This window comes from Oncorhynchus mykiss, chromosome 14 (genome assembly GCF_057628025.1).
Source record: "Oncorhynchus mykiss isolate SJ-2025 chromosome 14, ASM5762802v1, whole genome shotgun sequence".
In the NCBI taxonomy this organism is placed as follows: Eukaryota; Metazoa; Chordata; class Actinopteri; order Salmoniformes; family Salmonidae; genus Oncorhynchus; species Oncorhynchus mykiss.
Genome location: NC_143035.1, coordinates 32,943,819 through 32,963,364, shown reverse-complemented (window position 1 = coordinate 32,963,364; position 19,546 = coordinate 32,943,819). Strand labels below are relative to the sequence as shown.

The window sequence follows — 19,546 nt, the reverse complement described above, 5'->3', positions numbered from 1 at the left end:
TCCAACATCCCCCTCCTCTACCCCTTGGCACCCCCTCCAACATCCCCCTCCTCTACCCCTTGGCACCCCCTCCAACATCCCCCTCCTCTACCCCTTGTCACCCCTCCAACATCCCCCTCCTCTACCCCTTGTCACCCCTCCAACATCCCCCTCCTCTACCCCTTGGCACCCCCTCCAACATCCCCCTCCTCTACCCCTTGGCACCCCCTCCAACATCCCCCTCCTCTACCCCTTGGCACCCCCTCCCCTCCAACATCCCCTCCTCTACCCCTTGGCACCCCTTGGCACCCCCTCCAACACCCCCCTCCTCTACCCCTTGGCACCCCCTCCAACATCCCCCTCCTCTACCCCTTGGCACCCCCTCCCCTCCAACATCCCCCTCCTCTACCCCTTGGCACCCCCTCCAACATCCCCCTCCTCTACCCCTTGGCACCCTCTCCCCTCCAACACCCCCCTCCTCTACCCCTTGGCACCCCCTCCAACATCCCCCTCCTCTACCCCTTGTCACCCCTCCAACATCCCCCTCCTCTACCCCTTGGCACCCCCTCCCCTCCAACACCCCCCTCCTCTACCCCTTGGCACCCCCTCCCCTCCAACACCCCCCTCCTCTACCCCTTGGCACCCCCTCCCCTCCAACATCCCCCTCCTCTACCCCTTGGCACCCCCTCCAACACCCCCCTCCTCTACCCCTTGGCACCCCCTCCCCTCCAACACCCCCCTCCTCTACCCCTTGGCACCCCCTCCCCTCCAACACCCCCCTCCTCTACCCCTTGGCACCCCCTCCCCTCCAACATCCCCCTCCTCTACCCCTTGGCACCCCCTCCAACACCCCCCTCCTCTACCCCTTGGCACCCCCTCCAACACCCCCCTCCTCTACCCCTTGGCACCCCCTCCCCTCCAACACCCCCCTCCTCTACCCCTTGGCACCCCCTCCCCTCCAACACCCCCCTCCTCTACCCCTTGTCACCCCTCCAACACCCCCCTCCTCTACCCCTTGGCACCCCTTCCAACACCCCCCTCCTCTACCCCTTGGCACCCCCTCCCCACTAACATCAACCTTATAAGTCTAATGTAAAGTGAAAGTTGACTGTATTTTTCTTCGTATTGTTGTATTTGTCTCTGAATTATCTACAGTATGATCTCCTGTATTGAATGTTTTGTACATATAAACTGCATGTACAGATATATATTGATATTTAAGATATTCATTCATGAAATACCTTTTAAGCGGTTTTCTTTCCAGTGTATTCGTAAGACAAGTTCATGGTGCTGTAACAACATGTTCTGACCATATGCATCCATGTACTGTGTCACCATGTTGGAGAAGTCTCTAGAAAGAAAGATTTCCCTGACCAAGATGGCTGTCCTATAATCATGTTGCCAGTGTCCATTCCAGTGTTACACATGTCCATATTTAATCTCTAGTCTAATGTTAGTACATTATTACTAAGAGTAGACTCATTCTAAGATGAATTCACAAAGCATCTCATCCCAAAGTAAGAGTGCTGGTCTAGGATCAGACCCTCACTGACCCTGTAATCTTATTCATTATCATCTAAAAGGGACAACTGATCCTAGATCAGCACTCGTCCTCTGAGATGCTTTTAAGGAAGGCCATGGACATGGTTAGACCTATGGGTAACAGATGCTGTAAATGTTTCTATATTCCCCCAACGCCAGTCCTTTATGTGCTATCAGACACACATTGACAGCCAGGTTGAGTCCCAAATGGCATCCTATTCCCTATATAGTGCACATCTTTTGGCCAGAGCCCTATGGGTCCTGGTCCAAAGTAGTGCACTATGTAGGGAATAGGGTGCCATTTGGGACTCTTCACCAGACTCCACTCCTGCAGAGAGACAGCAGAGCTGTGAATATGATCATGTAATATTTGATAGCAGCAACAAACTATTGGCTCAGTGGTATTTGTGATGTGCTTTAGGGACAGGGGACTGCAGTGAGCGTTCACTTGCTGTGAGAGAGAGAGAAAGAGAGAGGGATATGGGTCGGCTGCACCCAGCATATGACGAAATATCATCTCATTTGAAACCTAAGGAACTTGACTGAAACCTGAAATGAGATTGATAAAAGATTGCAGAATTGGCATGTCGATTTGGAAGCAATTAACAATCTGAACCTAAAGAAGAGCGAAAACAGTGAGAAGATGGTGAAGGCGAGTGACCACAGTGAGACAGCTGAAGGCGAGTGACCACAGTGAGACAGCTGAAGGCGAGTGACCACAGTGAGACAGCTGAAGGCGAGTGACCACAGTGAGACAGCTCAAGGCGAGTGACCACAGTGAGACAGCTCAAGGCGAGTGACCACAGTGAGACAGCTCAAAGTGAGTGACCACAGTGAGACAGCTGAAGGCGAGTGACCACAGTGAGACAGCTCAAGGCGATTGGCCACAGTGAGACAGCTCAAGGCGATTGGCCACAGTGAGACAGCTCAAGGCGATTGGCCACAGTGAGACAGCTCAAGGCGATTGGCCACAGTGAGACAGCTGAAGGCGAGTGACCACAGTGAGACAGCTCAAGGCGATTGGCCACAGTGAGACAGCTGAAGGTGAGTGACCACAGTGAGACAGCTCAAGGCGATTGGCCACAGTGAGACAGCTGAAGGCGAGTGACCACAGTGAGACAGCTCAAGGCGATTGGCCACAGTGAGACAGCTCAAGGCGATTGGCCACAGTGAGACAGCTCAAGGCGATTGGCCACAGTGAGACAGCTCAAGGCGAGTGACCACAGTGAGACAGCTCAAGGCGATTGGCCACAGTGAGACAGCTCAAGGCGAGTGACCACAGTGAGACAGCTCAAGGCGATTGGCCACAGTGAGACAGCAAGGCGATTGGCCACAGTGAGACAGCAAGGCGATTGGCCACAGTGAGACAGCTCAAGGCGATTGGCCACAGTGAGACAGCTCAAGGCGATTGGCCACAGTGAGACAGCTCAAGGCGATTGGCCACAGTGAGACAGCTCAAGGCGATTGGCCACAGTGAGACAGCTCAAGGCGAGTGACCACAGTGAGACAGCTCAAGGCGATTGGCCACAGTGAGACAGCAAGGCGATTGGCCACAGTGAGACAGCAAGGCGATTGGCCACAGTGAGACAGCTCAAGGCGATTGGCCACAGTGAGACAGCTCAAGGCGATTGGCCACAGTGAGACAGCTCAAGGCGATTGGCCACAGTGAGACAGCTCAAGGCGAGTGGCCACAGTGAGACAGCTCAAGGCGATTGGCCACAGTGAGACAGCTCAAGGCGATTGGCCACAGTGAGACAGCTCAAGGCGATTGGCCACAGTGAGACAGCTCAAGGCGAGTGGCCACAGTGAGACAGCTGAAGGCGAGTGACCACAGTGAGACAGCTCAAGGCGATTGGCCACAGTGAGACAGCTCAAGGCGAGTGACCACAGTGAGACAGCTGAAGGCGAGTGACCACAGTGAGACAGCTGAAGGCGAGTGACCACAGTGAGACAGCTGAAGGTGAGCGACCACAGTGAGACAGCTGAAGGTGAGCGACCACAGTGAGACAGCTGAAGGCGATTGGTCACAGTGAGACAGCTCAAGGCAATTGGCCACAGTGAGACAGCTCAAGGCGATTGGCCACAGTGAGACAGCTCAAGGCGATTGGCCACAGTGAGACAGCTCAAGGCGATTGGCCACAGTGAGACAGCTGAAGGCGAGTGACCACACTCAGCCAGACCTGGGTTCAAATACTATTTAGTGAATTTCAATTACTTTAAGACACTTAGAAAGTATATTTTTTTAAATACTTGAATACACTGAATAAAATACCCTTTCTAAGTATTTTAAAATACTGTTTATATATTCAGTGCCTTGCGAAAGTATTCGGCCCCCTTGAACTTTGCCACATTTCAGGCTTCAAACATAAAGATATAAAACTGTATTTTTTATAATTTAATAATAATAATTTTGCACGCCCAATTTTTCAGTTGTTGATTTGTTAAAAAAGCTTGAAATATCCAATAAATGTCGTTCCACTTCATGATTGTGTCCCACTTGTTGTTGATTCTTCACAAAAAAACAAGCAGAATGGTTGTAATGAGTGGGATAACATTCCTCACCTTAGTGATGTTAGTCTACCAGCAAATCAACAGATATGTTTATATTGCAGAGTTGACACTAACGTGTACAACATCAAATCTTTTATTAAAACATGTAACGTTATCAACAACAAAACATGACGAAAAAAAAAAACACATTAAGACAAACGTTAATTTTTTAAACATATTTCCCGTCGCATGAATGAGAAGTTGCCACATCTGCCTGTTATGCACTGATTCAAATGTAATGGAACAAAAATATACCTGAAAATATATTACAATAATCATTTTCACTGAATTCAAATTTCAAGTCACCATATGTTTACATCACTAAAGATCCCAAAAATGATATTTGAATGGTATGAAACCATGTCACAGGCAGGCTTGACACAACAATATATGACTGATTCTCGTTCCCTTTAGTCACTGTGCAGTGTGTCTCTTGGCAACACTTCTCTGTAATGGTGAGACTCCAGTTAGAGGTAAGGAATGACAGACTCACCATAGCTGCCTCTGAAAACCTGATATAACCACAGAGGTATTTAAGACCTATCAACTTGAAGATCCCACTAATCTTACACATTAGGATGGTTGAAAGAAGGATCCCATCATTGCTTCAAATCAGAGCAGTGGAAACCATCAAGGAATTAACAGAAGAATGCATGTTCAGCGAGGGTTTTTACAGCTACTCCTGAACAAAATACATGTCTTATTATTAAGATCCTGAGGGCTTTATAGTCTGAGACAAGAGCAGTGTAGGGCTAATCCAGGTCCATGCAACCACGCCCTCCAACTGCCTCAGAATGAATCCACCTCATCTCTTTCACACCTATCAAATAATGTGAGACCAGTGAAATTCTTCAAGCCAAGGATACAGTGAAATATAGGGACAGCTGATCCCTCTCTCTCTCCCTCTCAGTTCTGGTTGAGCTTGGTCTTGTTGGCAAAGTCAACACTGAGTTTCCTCATTACCTCACCGTGGCTCTGACCCACCAGGTTTTGGCGAACACTGCCATAGTTCTCCTTGACGAAGTTGGCGAAGGGCGTGGGTGCCCGGGGCTTGGAGGGGTTGAGCAGGACCAGCTGACCCGTACAGACGGCACACACAAACCTCTGGGTGTCCAGAGACTTAGAGTGGCGACCGAGTCTACAGAGGGCAGGAAGAAGAGAACAGTTTAGACATCAATAGGTTTAAGAGTTTAGCCATCAATAGGTTTAAGAGTTTAGACATCAATAGGTTTAAGAGTTTAGACATCAATAGGTTTAAGAGTTTAGACATCAATAGGTTTAAGAGTTTAGACATCAATAGGTTTAAGAGTTTAGACATCAATAGGTTTAAGAGTTTAGACATCAATAGGTTTAAGAGTTTAGACATCAATAGGTTTAAGAGTTTAGACATCAATAGGTTTAAGAGTTTAGACATCAATAGGTTTAAGAGTTTAGACATCAATAGGTTTAAGCGTTTAGCCATCAATAGGTTTAAGAGTTTAGACATCAATAGGTTTAAGAGTTTAGACATCAATAGGTTTAAGAGTTTAGACATCAATAGGTTTAAGAGTTTAGACATCAATAGGTTTAAGAGTTTAGACATCAATAGGTTTAAGCGTTTAGCCATCAATAGGTTTAAGAGTTTAGACATCAATAGGTTTAAGAGTTTAGACATCAATAGGTTTAAGAGTTTAGACATCAATAGGTTTAAGAGTTTAGACATCAATAGGTTTAAGCATTTAGACATCAATAGGTTTAAGCATTTAGACATCAATAGGTTTAAGCGTTTAGCCATCAATAGGTTTAAGAGTTTAGACATCAATAGGTTTAAGAGTTTAGACATCAATAGGTTTAAGAGTTTAGACATCAATAGGTTTAAGAGTTTAGACATCAATAGGTTTAAGAGTTTAGACATCAATAGGTTTAAGCGTTTAGCCATCAATAGGTTTAAGAGTTTAGCCATCAATAGGTTTAAGAGTTTAGACATCAATAGGTTTAAGAGTTTAGACATCAAGCGGTTTAAGAGTTTAGCCATCAAGCAAGTCTCTTCTTATTGGTGTCCTTTAGTAGTGGTTTCTTTGCAGCAATTCAACCATGAATGCCTGATTCACAGTCTTCTCTGAACAGTTGATGTTGAGATGTGTCTGTTACTTGAACTCTGTGAAGCATTTATTTGGGCTGCAATCTGAGGTGCAGTTAACTCTAATGAATTTATCCTCTGCAGCAGAGGTAACTCTGGGTCTTTCCTGTGGCGGTCCTCATGAGAGCCAGTTTCATCATAGCACTTGATGGTTTTTGCGACTGCACTTGAAGAAACTTTCAAAGTTCTTGAAATGTTCCGTATTGACTGACCTTCATGTCTTAAAGTAATGATGGGACTGTTGTTTCTTTTTAATAATTTGAGCTGTTCTTGCCATAATATAGACTTGGTCTTTTACCAAATAGGGCTATATTCTGTATACCACCCCTACCTTGTCACAACACATCTGATTGGCTCAAACACATTAAGGAAAGAAAGACATTCCACAAATGAACTTAACATGGAACAGCTGTTAATTGAAATGAATTTAAATGCATTCCAGGTGACTACCTCAAAGCTGGTTGAGAGAATGCCAAGAGTGTACAAAGCTGTCATCAAGGCAAAGGGTGGCTACTTTCAAGAATCAAAAAAAAATTATATATTTTGATTTGTTTAACACTTTTTTGGTTACAACATGATTCCATACGTGTTATTTCACAGTTCTGATGTCTTCACTATTATTCTACAATGTAGAAAATAGTAAAATAACGAAAACCCCTGGAATGAAACTTTTGACTGGTACTGTACGTGTTTTTGCAGCAGCTGCACTGGTACTGGTACTTGTAGTTAATGTCGTAGCTGTGGCAGCGGGTGACCATGGGCAGCTCAGGGTGTGCCAGCGTGGCCTTGCGGGCGTACAGCTTCCAGAAGGGGCCGTGCCCATCCCTCACACTGTTGATCAACCAGGTGGCAGCGTGGCACATCTCATGAACCAATGTGTCCCGCAGGCGGTCTGGCAAGAGGGAGGATGGAAAGTAACACGGGAGAGAAAAGAAGAGGCAAGGGGGGAATGGGAGAGCGAGGAAGGATGGGAGAGAGAGGAAGGATGGGAGAGAGAGGAAGGATGGGAGAGAGAGGAAGGATGGGAGAGAGAGGAAGGATGGGAGAGAGAGGAAGGATGCGAGAGTGAGGAAGGATGGGAGAGTGAGGAAGGATGGGAGAGTGAGGAAGGATGGGAGAGTGAGGAAGGATGGGAGAGTGAGGAAGGATGGGAGAGTGAGGAAGGATGGGAGAGTGAGGAAGGATGGGAGAGTGAGGAAGGATGGGAGAGTGAGGAAGGATGGGAGAGTGAGGAAGGATGGGTGAGAATGAGGGAAGGTGGGAGAGAGAGGAAGGATGGGTGAGAACGAGGGAAGGTGGGAGAGAGAGGAAGGATGGGTGAGAACAAGGCAAGGTGGGAGAGAAAGCAGGATACTTTTTACACAGGTTTAATCATATAGACACGGGCTGTTCAAATTCAAGTTTGACTTTAAATTACTTTCACCAGAACCTAATTTCAACATTATAACAAAATAGATTTAATCTCATGTCATTAGTTTTTCAACCAGTGAAGCCTTACCTGCAGAGTCACAGACTTTCTCCGAGAGTTGGATATGGGCGTATCGGTTCCCTCCTCCTCTCTCCTGCCCTGTGACGCAGTAGCCAGCAGTCTTTCTCATCTTGTTATTCCAGCTCACTGACATGTTACTGGGCAGCTGGGGAACAAAGACGTTACAAAGGAAAGAAAAGGTAAAACATGCAAGATAATCCCTGGTCACATGATGTTATGGTGTAGGTCAACGCAAAACACTGTTTAAGATATGCCATCTTCATCACTCTCCAAGTGATATGGCGGTATATGTATGCTTATAACCTGTGTGTTTAAACCTGTATAGCCTATGTATGCTTATAACCTGTGTGTTTAAACCTGTATATCCCATGTATGCTTAAAATGTGTGTGTGTGTGCATACCTTGTTGTCGAACACGCTGGTGTTGTACAGGCGATACAGTTTGCTGGTGAGCTCCTCCTTGGTCTGTTTGAAGTTACGGCTGTAGCTGGAGCCTGGTCCAGACAGAGACTGGAGGAAACACCCAGGAGTCATACACCCTGCTGATACACTGAGGAGAGAAACACCCAGGAGTCATACACCCTGCTGATACACTGAGGAGAGAAACACCCAGGAGTCATACACCCTGCTGATACACTGAGGAGAGAAACACCCAGGAGTCATACACCCTGCTGATACACTGAGGAGAGAAACACCCAGGAGTCATACACCCTGCTGATACACTGAGGAGAGAAACACCCAGGAGTCATACACCCTGCTGATACACTGAGTAAAGAAACACCCAGGAGTCATACACCATGCTGATACACTGAGGAGAGAAACACCCAGGAGTCATACACCCTGCTGATACACTGAGGAGAGAAACACCCAGGAGTCATACACCCTGCTGATACACTGAGGAGAGAAACACCCAGGAGTCATACACCCTGCTGATACACTGAGGAGAGAAACACCCAGGAGTCATACACCCTGCTGATACACTGAGGAGAGAAACACCCAGGAGTCATACACCCTGCTGATACACTGAGGAGAGAAACACCCAGGAGTCATACACCCTGCTGATACACTGAGGAGAGAAACACCCAGAAGTCATACACGCTGCTGATACACTGAGGAGAGAAACACCCAGGAGTCATACACCCTGCTGATACACTGAGGAGAGAAACACAGTCTGGAGTCTGACACACTGAGGAGAGAAAAATTGACCAACACCCTGTCCTAGGCCTTGTTCAGTAGAGTATTGAGGTACAGCCTGCCCTAGGCCCTGTTCAGTAGAGTATTGATCTACACCCCTAGACCCTGTTCAGTAGAGTATTGAGGTACACCCTGCCCTGGGCCCTGTTCAGTAGAGTATTGATCTACACCCCTAGGCCCTGTTCAGTAGAGTATTGATTTACACCCCTAGGCCCTGTTCAGTAGAGTATTGAGGTACACCCTGCCCTGGGCCCTGTTCAGTAGAGTATTGATCTACACTCTGCCTGTTCAGTTGAGTATTGAGGTACAACCTGTCCTAGGCCCTGTTCAGTAGGGTATTGATCTACACCCCTAGGCCCTGTTCAGTAGAGTATTGATCTACACTCTGCCCTAGGCCCTGTTCAGTAGAGTATTGATCTACACTCTGCCCTAGGCCCTGTTCAGTAGAGTATTGAGGTATAGCCCTAGGCCCTGTTCAGTAGAGTATTGAGGTACAGCCCTAGGCCCTGTTCAACAGAGTATTGAGGTACAGCCCTAGGCCCTGTTCAATAGAGTATTGAGGTACAGCCCTAGGCCCTGTTCAGTAGAGTATTGAGGTACAGCCCGTCCTAGGCCCTGTTCAGTAGATTATTGAGGTACAGCCCTAGGGCCTGTTCAATAGAGTATTGAGGTACAGCACTAGGCCCTGTTCAGTTGAGTATTGAGGTACAACCTGTCCTAGGCCCTGTTCAGTAGGGTATTGATCTACACCCCTAGACCCTGTTCAGTAGAGTATTGATCTACAACCTGTCCTAGGCCCTGTTCAGTAGAGTATTGATCTACAACCTGTCCTAGGCCCTGTTTAGTAGAGTATTGATCTACAACCTGTCCTAGGCCCTGTTTAGTAGAGTATTGAGGTACAACCTGTCCTAGGCCCTGTTCAGTAGGGTATTGATCTACACCCCTAGACCCTGTTCAGTAGAGTATTGATCTACAACCTGTCCTAGGCCCTGTTTAGTAGAGTATTGATCTACAACCTGTCCTAGGCCCTGTTTAGTAGAGTATTGATCTACACCCCTAGGCCCTGGTCAGTAGAGTATTGATCTAGGCCCTGTTCAGTAGAGTATTGATCTACACTCTGCCTGTTCAGTTGAGTATTGATCTACACCCCTAGGCCCTGGTCAGTAGGGTATTGATCTACAACCTGTCCTAGGCCCTGTTTAGTAGAGTATTGATCTACACCCCTAGGCCCTGGTCAGTAGAGTATTGATCTAGGCCCTGTTCAGTAGAGTATTGAGGTACAGCCCTAGGGCCGGTTCAGTAGAGTATTGAGGTACAGTCCTAGGGCCTGCTTAATATTACCTGGAGAAGGAAAGGCTGCTGGTCTGAAGTCTGGTCTCTGTGGGTTTAGAGACAAGCAGCCTCGCTGGAGTCTTCAGAACCAATGGTGTTCTCCCTACCGGCCGAGGGCCGGCCTCTTTCGAGGCTTTGGGCCGTGGAGCTGACAGGGGGGGCTTCTGATTGGGCCCTGGATTCACACACGAGGATGCAGCCAATGAGATGAAGTGATACAGAAATAAAAAAGGAAATGTACCAATTAAAAACCACAGCTGGCAGAAAGAAGCCTTGTGGGTGGACACGGTCTGAATAGAAATATAGGAGTTATATTTAAACACTTTGGGAGCATTATACCATCGAGGATATTTACTTAGTTACGTTACCCTCTCTGATCCAACTCCTGGGACAAGTTTTTAAATATTTTTTAGGTATGTGCCACCCCAATTACTGTTTAGGTGTTGGGGTGTTACCTGTGTCATGTTTAGGTGTTACCTGTGTCATGTTTAGGTGTTGGGGAGTTACTTGTGTCATGTTTAGGTGTTGGGGTGTTACCTGTGTCATGTTTAGGTGTTGGGGTGTTGCCAGTCTTGTGGTTCTTCTTAATTCTGTCCAGTAAGCTGAGGAACTCCTCCTCTGAGCTGGCTGAGTCCTCCAGCTTCGACGGGGCTGAGTGAGTCCGCTGTGGAAGGGGGGCCGGGGTGGAAGAGGGGAGAGGAGAGGACAGAGAAGGAGGGGAGGGCGAGGGAAAGAAGATGTCCTCCTGGTTACTTTGTGGAACTTTGACCTTGTGTGTCCGAGACGTGGGCGGATGGCGCACAGGGTGGCGCGTCCTCCACGTGCTCTTCATCAAGATACCATCATCTTCACTGTCGCTGAGGAAAACTGGGGCGTCACACTGGGACAGGGGTCTTCTGACTGGGAGCTGGGAGGATGACGGCTTAGGGGTGGTAGAGGTACCTGTAGAAGACAGACACAGTGACCTGTTGTTGGGACTGAATCATAATATCTCCATGAGTTAAACAAAACAGACAGTGACTGTTGAGTAGGTAACGCTGTCGGCCTAACAACTCCCCCTAGCCGTGACAATATATCTAAATAACCAAGGCCTCCTGGGTATTACTTCAATTCTGGCTATGAGAAGAAAAAAGTCACCACGGTGCTGAACTGAAATTGAGCAGAAAGAACTTCTTCGAAACAGATTTCAGTTCATTACAAGCATGTATGTTGACAGTTAATGGAAGCGTATCAAATAGCCCCCTATTCCCTATATAGTCCACTACTTTTGAATAGAGTAGTGCCCTATAAAGGGAATAGGTTGCCATTAGGGACACAGAATGTTACCTTTGGCGGTAGGTGTTTTTTTCTTCTTGAGGACGACGTCATCGTCGGAGGAAGCGTTGTCGACAATAACGTTTCTGAGGCTGAGGACAAAACAGGACATAAACCTGAGTATTAACACACGATAGGGACCATAGTCACGGTAAGGATGTTGAAACCACGGTACCTGTCTACACTGCCACGTCCCGCTTCCGTGGGCTTCGGCTTGGGAGTTTTCACACGGCTCAGGACTTCAGGGGCACCAGACGAGACACAAGGGAACAGTAAACATGTCATCCCCCATGATGCAGCAGCGCCAGTTATACCTCTCGCTTCGCATCTTCCTCTTCTGCTGTGACTCACAAATGTCTGTTTATTACTGAAGCTCCTGTTTTGGGCCAGTGTAATTTTGTAAATGCGGGATCTCTATGACAAGAAGCATCATTCACCAGAGTTTCTGCAAAAGCAGGCCAGTGCTGTCTTGAGATATCGCGTGTGACTCATACGGAGACCGAGCCACAGTCCCCCCCCCGATTTCATCATGGGGAACAATGACATGAGTAAGGAGACATCGAAGAGACCTGGACCCGTTTCCCGGTAGCGATGGAACTTACGAGTGTTTTAATGATGCATCTTTACTACAACGGACGAAGAAGTCACATGTTTCCCAGAACACCGCGCAGAGAGAACGTTCACAAGTTGGTCGTCGAGAAGTGTCAATACTGATAGGATCAAAAGAAAAGCAGGGCTGCTCTCGGAACAGCTTTCTCCATTCAAATTTTACCTTAAACATTAGAATGATTTCACAATACTGATGACAGATCAGGTCCTGAAGAGATATAATCATCTATGGCTGCAAATATTGAGGCGGCTTATTCTAACGATTACGCTATAATAATAACTCACAGATTTGGCATGTTAGGCTACACATTATGAAATATAGAAGCACAAATGACAGACAGTATCCAAATAGCAAAATAAAACAATTGAATTAACATTGATTTCAAATATCATTTCAATATCATTTAAATATACAAGCCTATAGTCTATACTGTATGTAGGCTATTTATCTTTTAATGCAGTCATCTCGGTTTTTATTTTAAGATTTGTTTTCAAATCTTTTTATCCTTTGCTTGTTTGTAACAATTGCAAAGACATTGGAAACGATGTACTTCGTTGTGAAGTTATTGGCGGTCACAGAGTGAATGATACACATCTTGATTCTATGTTTACCGGAGATCGTCAATGTATAAAGTGATGAATCTAATGACGCACTTTGCTGTTCTACGAGTGGTTTGGGGCAGCTGGTAAATAATTAGCCTTTTCAAGTACGACTTTAGTCACGATGGTTTTGGGAAACATCTGTGAGATTTAATGATGCTCCTACAAAGGTTCTAACAACGAACTTAGCCTTAAGTTGCATTTAGGAAACCGGGGCCCTGGACAGTCATAAACAATACTGTTGTTTGACTTAGAAATGACATACACCAAATTAGACATGACTAACACCCATTCAGAAGTGACATAGAACATTGTTTCAATAAAGGATTCTGAAGCCTCACCCCAACACAAAACATGACTTCACTAATGCAGAAGTCAAGGCACCAGTATGGTACTTACAGTTTTCAAAGCCGCCATCACTGTCTGAGCTTAATACAAGGACTGGTTCACTAGAGGGGAGAGAATCAGAAAATAAACAACACATTTTGTCCAATTGAATGACCAGATAGATGAAATGGAATTAAGGGCACTATTCAATCCGCATTGCGGAAGTTCAGCGTTACAGCATGATTGAAATTTAAACGCAACGTTCCCAGGTAAATGGGTATTGCGTTCTCGGTAAACGCTGCATACTTCTCCCCAATCAGACATTACATTTAGATTTCTATTTGGCTAATCTGTAAGGCTTCAGTTATCCAGATTGAATAGAGACCAAAGTCTACAAGGCTATATGCTGGAAATAGGGTTGTGACGTTCATGGTATTTTGGATGACTGTAATTAGCCAGCCAAATGACAGCGTTCACCATAATAGCGTAAACATGATTTATTTTTTTATTATTATTTTCTACTCTTCTCTGCTCCTGACTGTATGTGCTACTGTAGAAATTGAATTAATAGAACAGGTGTCCCCATTCAAGTCAATGACGGCATAATGGGTGACCTGGCAGCCATTGCGAGTGTACCAATATCAAAAAAGCAGGAAGTAAAATATATGCTTAAATATGTGCTTTAAATTTGTTGATTCAAGTCACGTGACATTACAATAATAACATTCCATTGCCTGAGCCACATCAGTTAACATCATTTGAATGAACATTCTACATTACCATGGAAATTGCATCACAATACCAGGCAGCCATTTCAAGTGTACACATGAGTTTACCAGTCAAATTGCCAGGGTTAGCGGTTCTAAGTCTTTTATTTTCATTCTATTTCTATGTGTGCTGCTGCTGCATTGTGGGAGGTATAAGCCTAGGCAATCGAAGACTTGTTTGCTTGTTCCAGCAAGGAGCAAAAAAGCTTCATCACGTTGTTACAGCAGAAACGGACAGAGACGGAAGAGGAAGCAAGACACCCCAGTCCCTTATTTTTTATGGTTACATTACAGTCAATGAACTAAGCAGACCAGACCCAACTGCTATTTCATTGGTGTCTATGGGATAACCACCCCATTAAGCAGACCGGAAGTGACCACTTTTTTTCCAATGGTAAACGGCCTGAGTGAACTATTTTCTTTTATCCACCCTCTTTGAAACGTACTAAACCGCACGAATGCCGTCCCATCTTCAGTGAGCTGATTATTCCACGGAAAACACATTTTTTTGAAGGTTATTTTATTTTCACGACAGTCTTCATCCATAACCGTTGGTTACACAGTATTTGTGCCAGCACTAGCTGGGCGAATCACTACTTTACCTGACTTTGTTAGCAGCACTGCAATGTTTCCGAGAAGCAGCTTTGGGTGTAGCTTGCTCCACAAGAACTACAGACAAGAAGAACATGGAGATTAATTCATTCAACTACAGTATTTCAATGCATGGCTATCATGTCATAGACCTACATGTTTGGCACCACGACAACCATAATCAAGAGTTGGCCAATGCTCATACAGCTCTGGACCAGGTGTAAAGGAATCTTCCAGGTGAACAAAAAGAAAGCAGTCGTAGGTCAAGTCAATCAAACATCATCAATCAATCAATTCAAATTTAATATAAATTGCAACAAGGAGCCACTCGGCACAGAAGCAGAGAACGTGTCTAACAGGCCCTTTATATTCTAATAGACAAGCAACACAACCCACTGACCCTCACTTACACTGGTCGAAATCATCATCGCTGGACTCTATCAACACCTTGGTCCTGTAACTGTTGCCCTTGGAGACCTGGTTCTCTTTCCCTGAGCCTCCGTCGTCCTCTTCCTCACTGTCTGGCAGATGTTGCCGGACTCGGGGAGGAAGGTCTTGAACACCCCTGGAGAAGTGATCGCCTGTGGCTGGACGCCGAGTCTTACTGATGCTCTTAATCAGCTGTAAAGAAGACATGGGATGTCTTTGAAATGGCACCCAGGTCAAATGTAGTTGGTGCAATTGATAACATAATCACTGGTAGTTCTGATTAATGTGACCAAGTTAAGTAAGATAATAACATACCTGTTCTTCTGCTGTTTTCAACCCTCCCTTCTCTGACCAGCCCAGTTTCTGTGAAACTCTTTGAAATAATCTGTGATTGTCGTCATCCATGGTACTTTTCCCTGTCTATCTTCTCTGTAAGGGGGACAATACAACTATTATCTGCTAACAACATTCCCAGATAGCTACTGTGGCTCTGCCAATGGATAGCCCTCTGGGAAATGCATACAAACTAGACATATTTTTTGATGTTCGCGAATCGTGACATAACGTTACCTTTGAAGATGATGATAAGAACTTTTGCTTTGTGCCCACGTCTCGGACAGCTACTGAAAGCAACCAACGAAAATTCAAAACTTCACACCGGAAGTGTTTTTTCCCTCCTTTTTTTTTTTACCGGAAGTTGTCATTGGCAAAGCGAAAACGAGTAGTAATGACGTAGCTAGATGCGGAACTAGGCCTACGTCAACAAATGGTTGCTTTGTTCACAATAATAATACGAATTTGTATACTTTTATTCCGCTCAAAATGTCTAAACTACAGTTTCTGAACGCGTATGTTACTGAACGACTAACGGCTGCTGCTCTAGAGATATCCGTAGCCATAGAGACAACAGTAGTAGAGTTGCATCAAGAAATCTCCCGTTCGACGGAGGAAAATGTTCGTCTACGAAGACTGTTGGATTTGGTTTTCAACCGACAGATAAAGTCACACAGAGGTTTGCATTGACGACTTGCAACTGTATTAACACACGTCAATCATATGGCAACTTGGCAAGATAGAATCTTAAGATACACGATTGCAAATATACAAGTACTAAAGCAACGCTGCAATTGTAATTTTGAATCCCACAGCAGTATTCTCTGTGTACCAAAACCAATAAACAAGTTAGCTAGCTTTTTAACATTATGTAGTTGCTGAAGAAAACTATGCATTTAGAGTTAGACAAAACACTTATTGAATTATCAGCAACTTTATATTTCTTATGTTTCATTTATCAGATACCCACCAGCTCACACTCCCCATATCTGAAGAGGAGGTTCCTCCTGAGCAGCAGCACTGTGAGCAGGAGTGGGGCCCCAGTCTGATTCAGGAGGACCCAGTGCCCACACAGATTAAAGAGGAACAGGAGGAACTCAGGACCAATCAGGAGGAAGATCAGCTTCAAGGACTTGGGGAGGCTGATCTCATAAAGTTCATATTCACTTCTCCCTGTGTGGAAAGTGACTGTGATCAGGAGAACCCATCTCAGCCCTCACATCTACACCAAACCCAAACTGTGGAGGACAGAGAGAGGGATTCTCTACTCACCTACACAACTGATGAGATCAAACTAGAACCTGATGGAGAGAATTACAGAGTATCAGAACCAGCCAGTGACTCTCAACCCCTCTTTGCAGTAAATCCAGACTGTTCTGCAGTTCCATGTGAAAACATGAAAAGTGATGATGAGGTGGAGAGTGGAGGACAGCTATTAGGGTCTAAGACACTCGAATCAAAGAGAAAACAGATTGAGAATGGAGAAAAGGGGACGGCCACAATGTTGCCCCATTTGACATCATCTAGTGTTACTACTCATTATTGCAAGGTGTGTAGGAAGACTTTTCTGTCAAACGGTTTTTTAATCTATCATGTGCGAAAAACACACACAGAGCATAAGGAATGCCAGTGTGGTGTGTGTGGAAAATACTTATGTTCGACAGAAAGTATGACAGGCCACCTACAAACTCATACTGAAGAAAACATTTCTTGTCATGTTTGTGGCAAATGTTTCTCTAAGAATGGTGATCTCAAAACACATATTAGGAGTCATACAGGAGAGAAACCATATCAGTGTACTCAATGTAGTAAATGCTACACACAGAAAGTACACCTTAAAAATCATATGAGAACTCATACAGGGGAGAAACCATTTAGGTGTAAAGAATGTGGGAAATACTTCACACAGAAGAATACCCTGTCCAATCACATGATGATCCACAGAGGGGAGAAACCATATCAGTGCAAAACATGTGGAAAAAGCTTCACTGAAAGTGGAACCCTGAGCAGGCATATGAGAGTTCACACAGGGGAGAAACCACATCAGTGCCAAGAATGTGGGAAATGCTTCACTGAGCGTGGAAACTTGACTAAACATATAAAGATCCACAGAGGGGAGAAATCCTATTGTTGCAGCTACTGTAGCAGATGCTTTACTGATGAAGCCAATTGTAAAAGACACATGAGGACTGTTCACAACAATGAGAACATATGACAATGGAGTTAATCCTGAGTAGAGTAAAACCTTCAGATAGAAAATCCAATGTATAGAACTCACACAATCCCGTGCCCTGCTCTACGTGACAGATAAACATGTATTTTCCATACATTTCTTCAGCATGTCGGAGTTTTCCACATCATATTTTCATCACATCTTGTACAACCCTACTATGGATATGTGGGCATTTCTGTTAAAATGTTTTGTTTATTTTCTTGCAAACTTAATTGTATTTCCATGTGAATTACCTGTATAAATAAAGGTTAAATGAAAAAAAGCAATCAGAGTTCTTGCTCATGTCAGAACATGGCTGAGCTCTTTAAATCACCACTTCATTAAGTCAGGATTCCCATTTGACTCAGCCATGCCTCCTTGTCCTTCCAACATTTCCTCATCTCCCACCCCTTCTAATGCGACTATCCCCGATGCTTCTCCCTCTTTAGGATCAGCTTGATCTCTGCCCTGCTACAAAGTTTCTCCCTGCAGACGGTCACTGAGTCTGAGGTGTTAAAGGAGCTCCTTAAACTTGACCCCAAAAAAACATCTGGTTCAGATGGTTTAGACCCTTTCTTCTTTAAGGTTGTTGCCCCTATCATCCAAGCATATCTCAGACCTTTTTAACATGTCTCTCCTCTCTGGGGAGGTTCTCATTGCTTGGATGGCAGCCACGGTTCTGCCTTTATTTAAAGGGGGAGATCAAGCGGATCCTAACTGTTATAGGCCTATTTCTATTTTGCCCTGTTAATCAAAAGTGTTGAAAAAACTTGCCAATAATCAACTGACTGGCTTTCTTGATGTCTATAGTATTCTCTCTGGTATGCAATCTGGTTTCCGCTCAGGTTATGGATGTGTCACTGCAACCTTAAAGGGCCTCAATGATGTCACCATTGCCCTTGATTCTAAGCAATGTCGTGGTGCTATTTTTATTGACTTGGCCAAAGCTTTTGATACGGTAGACCATTCCATTCTTGTGGGCCGGCCAAGGAGTATTGGTGTCTCTGAGGGGTCTTTGGCCTGGTTTGCTAACTACCTCTCTCAAAGAGTGCAGTGTATAAAGTCAGAACATTTGCTGTCTCAACCAGTGCCTGTCACCAAGGGAGTACCCCCAGGCTCGATCCTAGGCCCCACACTCTTCTTACATCACCAACATAGCTCAGGCAGTAGGAAGCTCTCTCATCCATTTACAGTATATCACAAAACTGAATATATGAGTATATCTTTTCATGTGACAACACTGAAGAAATGACACTTTGCTACAATGTAAAGTAGTGAGTGTGCAGCTTGTATAACAGTGTCAAAATAACTCAACACACAGCCATTAATGTCTAAACCGCTGGCAACAAAAGTGAGTACACCCCTAAGTGAAAATGTCAAAATTATATACATACATACCATATAATACATCTCTGTATATCTGTTTCAAGACCCACTGGTTGATACTTATTTATAAAACCCTCTTAGGCCTCACTCCCTCCTATCTGAGAAATCTACTGCAGCACTCATCCTCCACATACAACACCCGTTCTGCCAGTCACATTCTGTTAAAGGTCCCCAAAGCACACACATACCTGGGTCGCTCCTCTTTTCATTCGCTGCAGCTAGCTACTAGAACGAGGTGCAATAAACACTCAAACTGGACAGTTTAATCTCAATCTTTTCATTCAAAGACTCAATCATGGACTCTTACTGGCAGTTGTGGCTGCTTTGCGTGATGTATTGTTGTCTCTACCTTCTTGCCCTTTGTGCTGTTGTCTGTGCCCAAATATGTTTGTACCATGTTTTGTGCTGCTACCATGTTATGTTGCTACCATGCTGTGTTGTCATGTGTTGCTGCCTGCTATGTTGTTGTCTTAGGTCTCTGTGTTGTGTCTCTCTTGTCGTGATGTGTGTTTTGTTCTATATTTATATTTTATTTATTTTATTTTTAATCCCAGCTCCCATCTCCGCAGGAGGCCTTTTGCCTTTTGGTAGGCCTTCGTTGTAAATAAGAATTTGTTCTTAACTGACATGCCCAGTTAAATAAAGTTAAAATAAAATCATATGTATTACAGATTGACGCAAATTACATTTCAGTCACTTAACAGTCTCAACCAAGTTCTGCTTACACTTGTTTCATCTTGGGAAGATGTTGGTTAGGCTACATTGCTTATTACC

At 44.9% G+C, this 19,546-nt stretch overlaps 2 protein-coding genes across 4 annotated transcripts; one reads left to right on the top strand and one right to left on the bottom strand.

Annotated features, from left to right (window-relative positions):
- Positions 1 to 4,121: 4,121 nt before the first annotated feature.
- LOC110487782 (germ cell nuclear acidic protein) lies at positions 4,122 to 15,544 on the bottom strand. 3 transcript variants are annotated; one of them, XM_090198804.1, is made up of 13 exons: positions 15,412 to 15,544; positions 15,157 to 15,270; positions 14,823 to 15,033; positions 14,424 to 14,490; positions 13,127 to 13,176; positions 11,694 to 11,757; positions 11,531 to 11,610; positions 10,682 to 11,146; positions 10,214 to 10,379; positions 8,081 to 8,228; positions 7,689 to 7,824; positions 6,878 to 7,082; positions 4,122 to 5,209 (listed from the first exon to the last, which is right to left on the bottom strand). In XM_090198804.1, the coding sequence occupies exons 2-13, from the start codon at positions 15,244 to 15,246 to the stop codon at positions 4,978 to 4,980; spliced, it is 1,914 nt and encodes a 637-aa protein (XP_090054930.1). In that variant the 5' UTR covers positions 15,247 to 15,270; positions 15,412 to 15,544; the 3' UTR covers positions 4,122 to 4,977. The 3 variants fall into 3 exon arrangements, with proteins under 3 accessions (XP_090054930.1, XP_036799245.2, XP_090054931.1); XM_036943350.2 differs by having other exon boundaries at positions 10,742 to 11,146; XM_090198805.1 differs by lacking the exons at positions 4,122 to 5,209; positions 6,878 to 7,082; positions 7,689 to 7,824; positions 8,081 to 8,228 and adding an exon at positions 8,656 to 8,830 and having other exon boundaries at positions 10,742 to 11,146.
- Positions 15,545 to 15,556: 12 nt separating this feature from the next.
- On the top strand, positions 15,557 to 17,798 carry LOC110489155 (uncharacterized). Its single transcript, XM_021561762.3, has 2 exons — positions 15,557 to 15,853; positions 16,137 to 17,798. The coding sequence occupies exons 1-2, from the start codon at positions 15,664 to 15,666 to the stop codon at positions 17,387 to 17,389; spliced, it is 1,443 nt and encodes a 480-aa protein (XP_021417437.3). The 5' UTR covers positions 15,557 to 15,663; the 3' UTR covers positions 17,390 to 17,798.
- Positions 17,799 to 19,546: the final 1,748 nt, after the last annotated feature.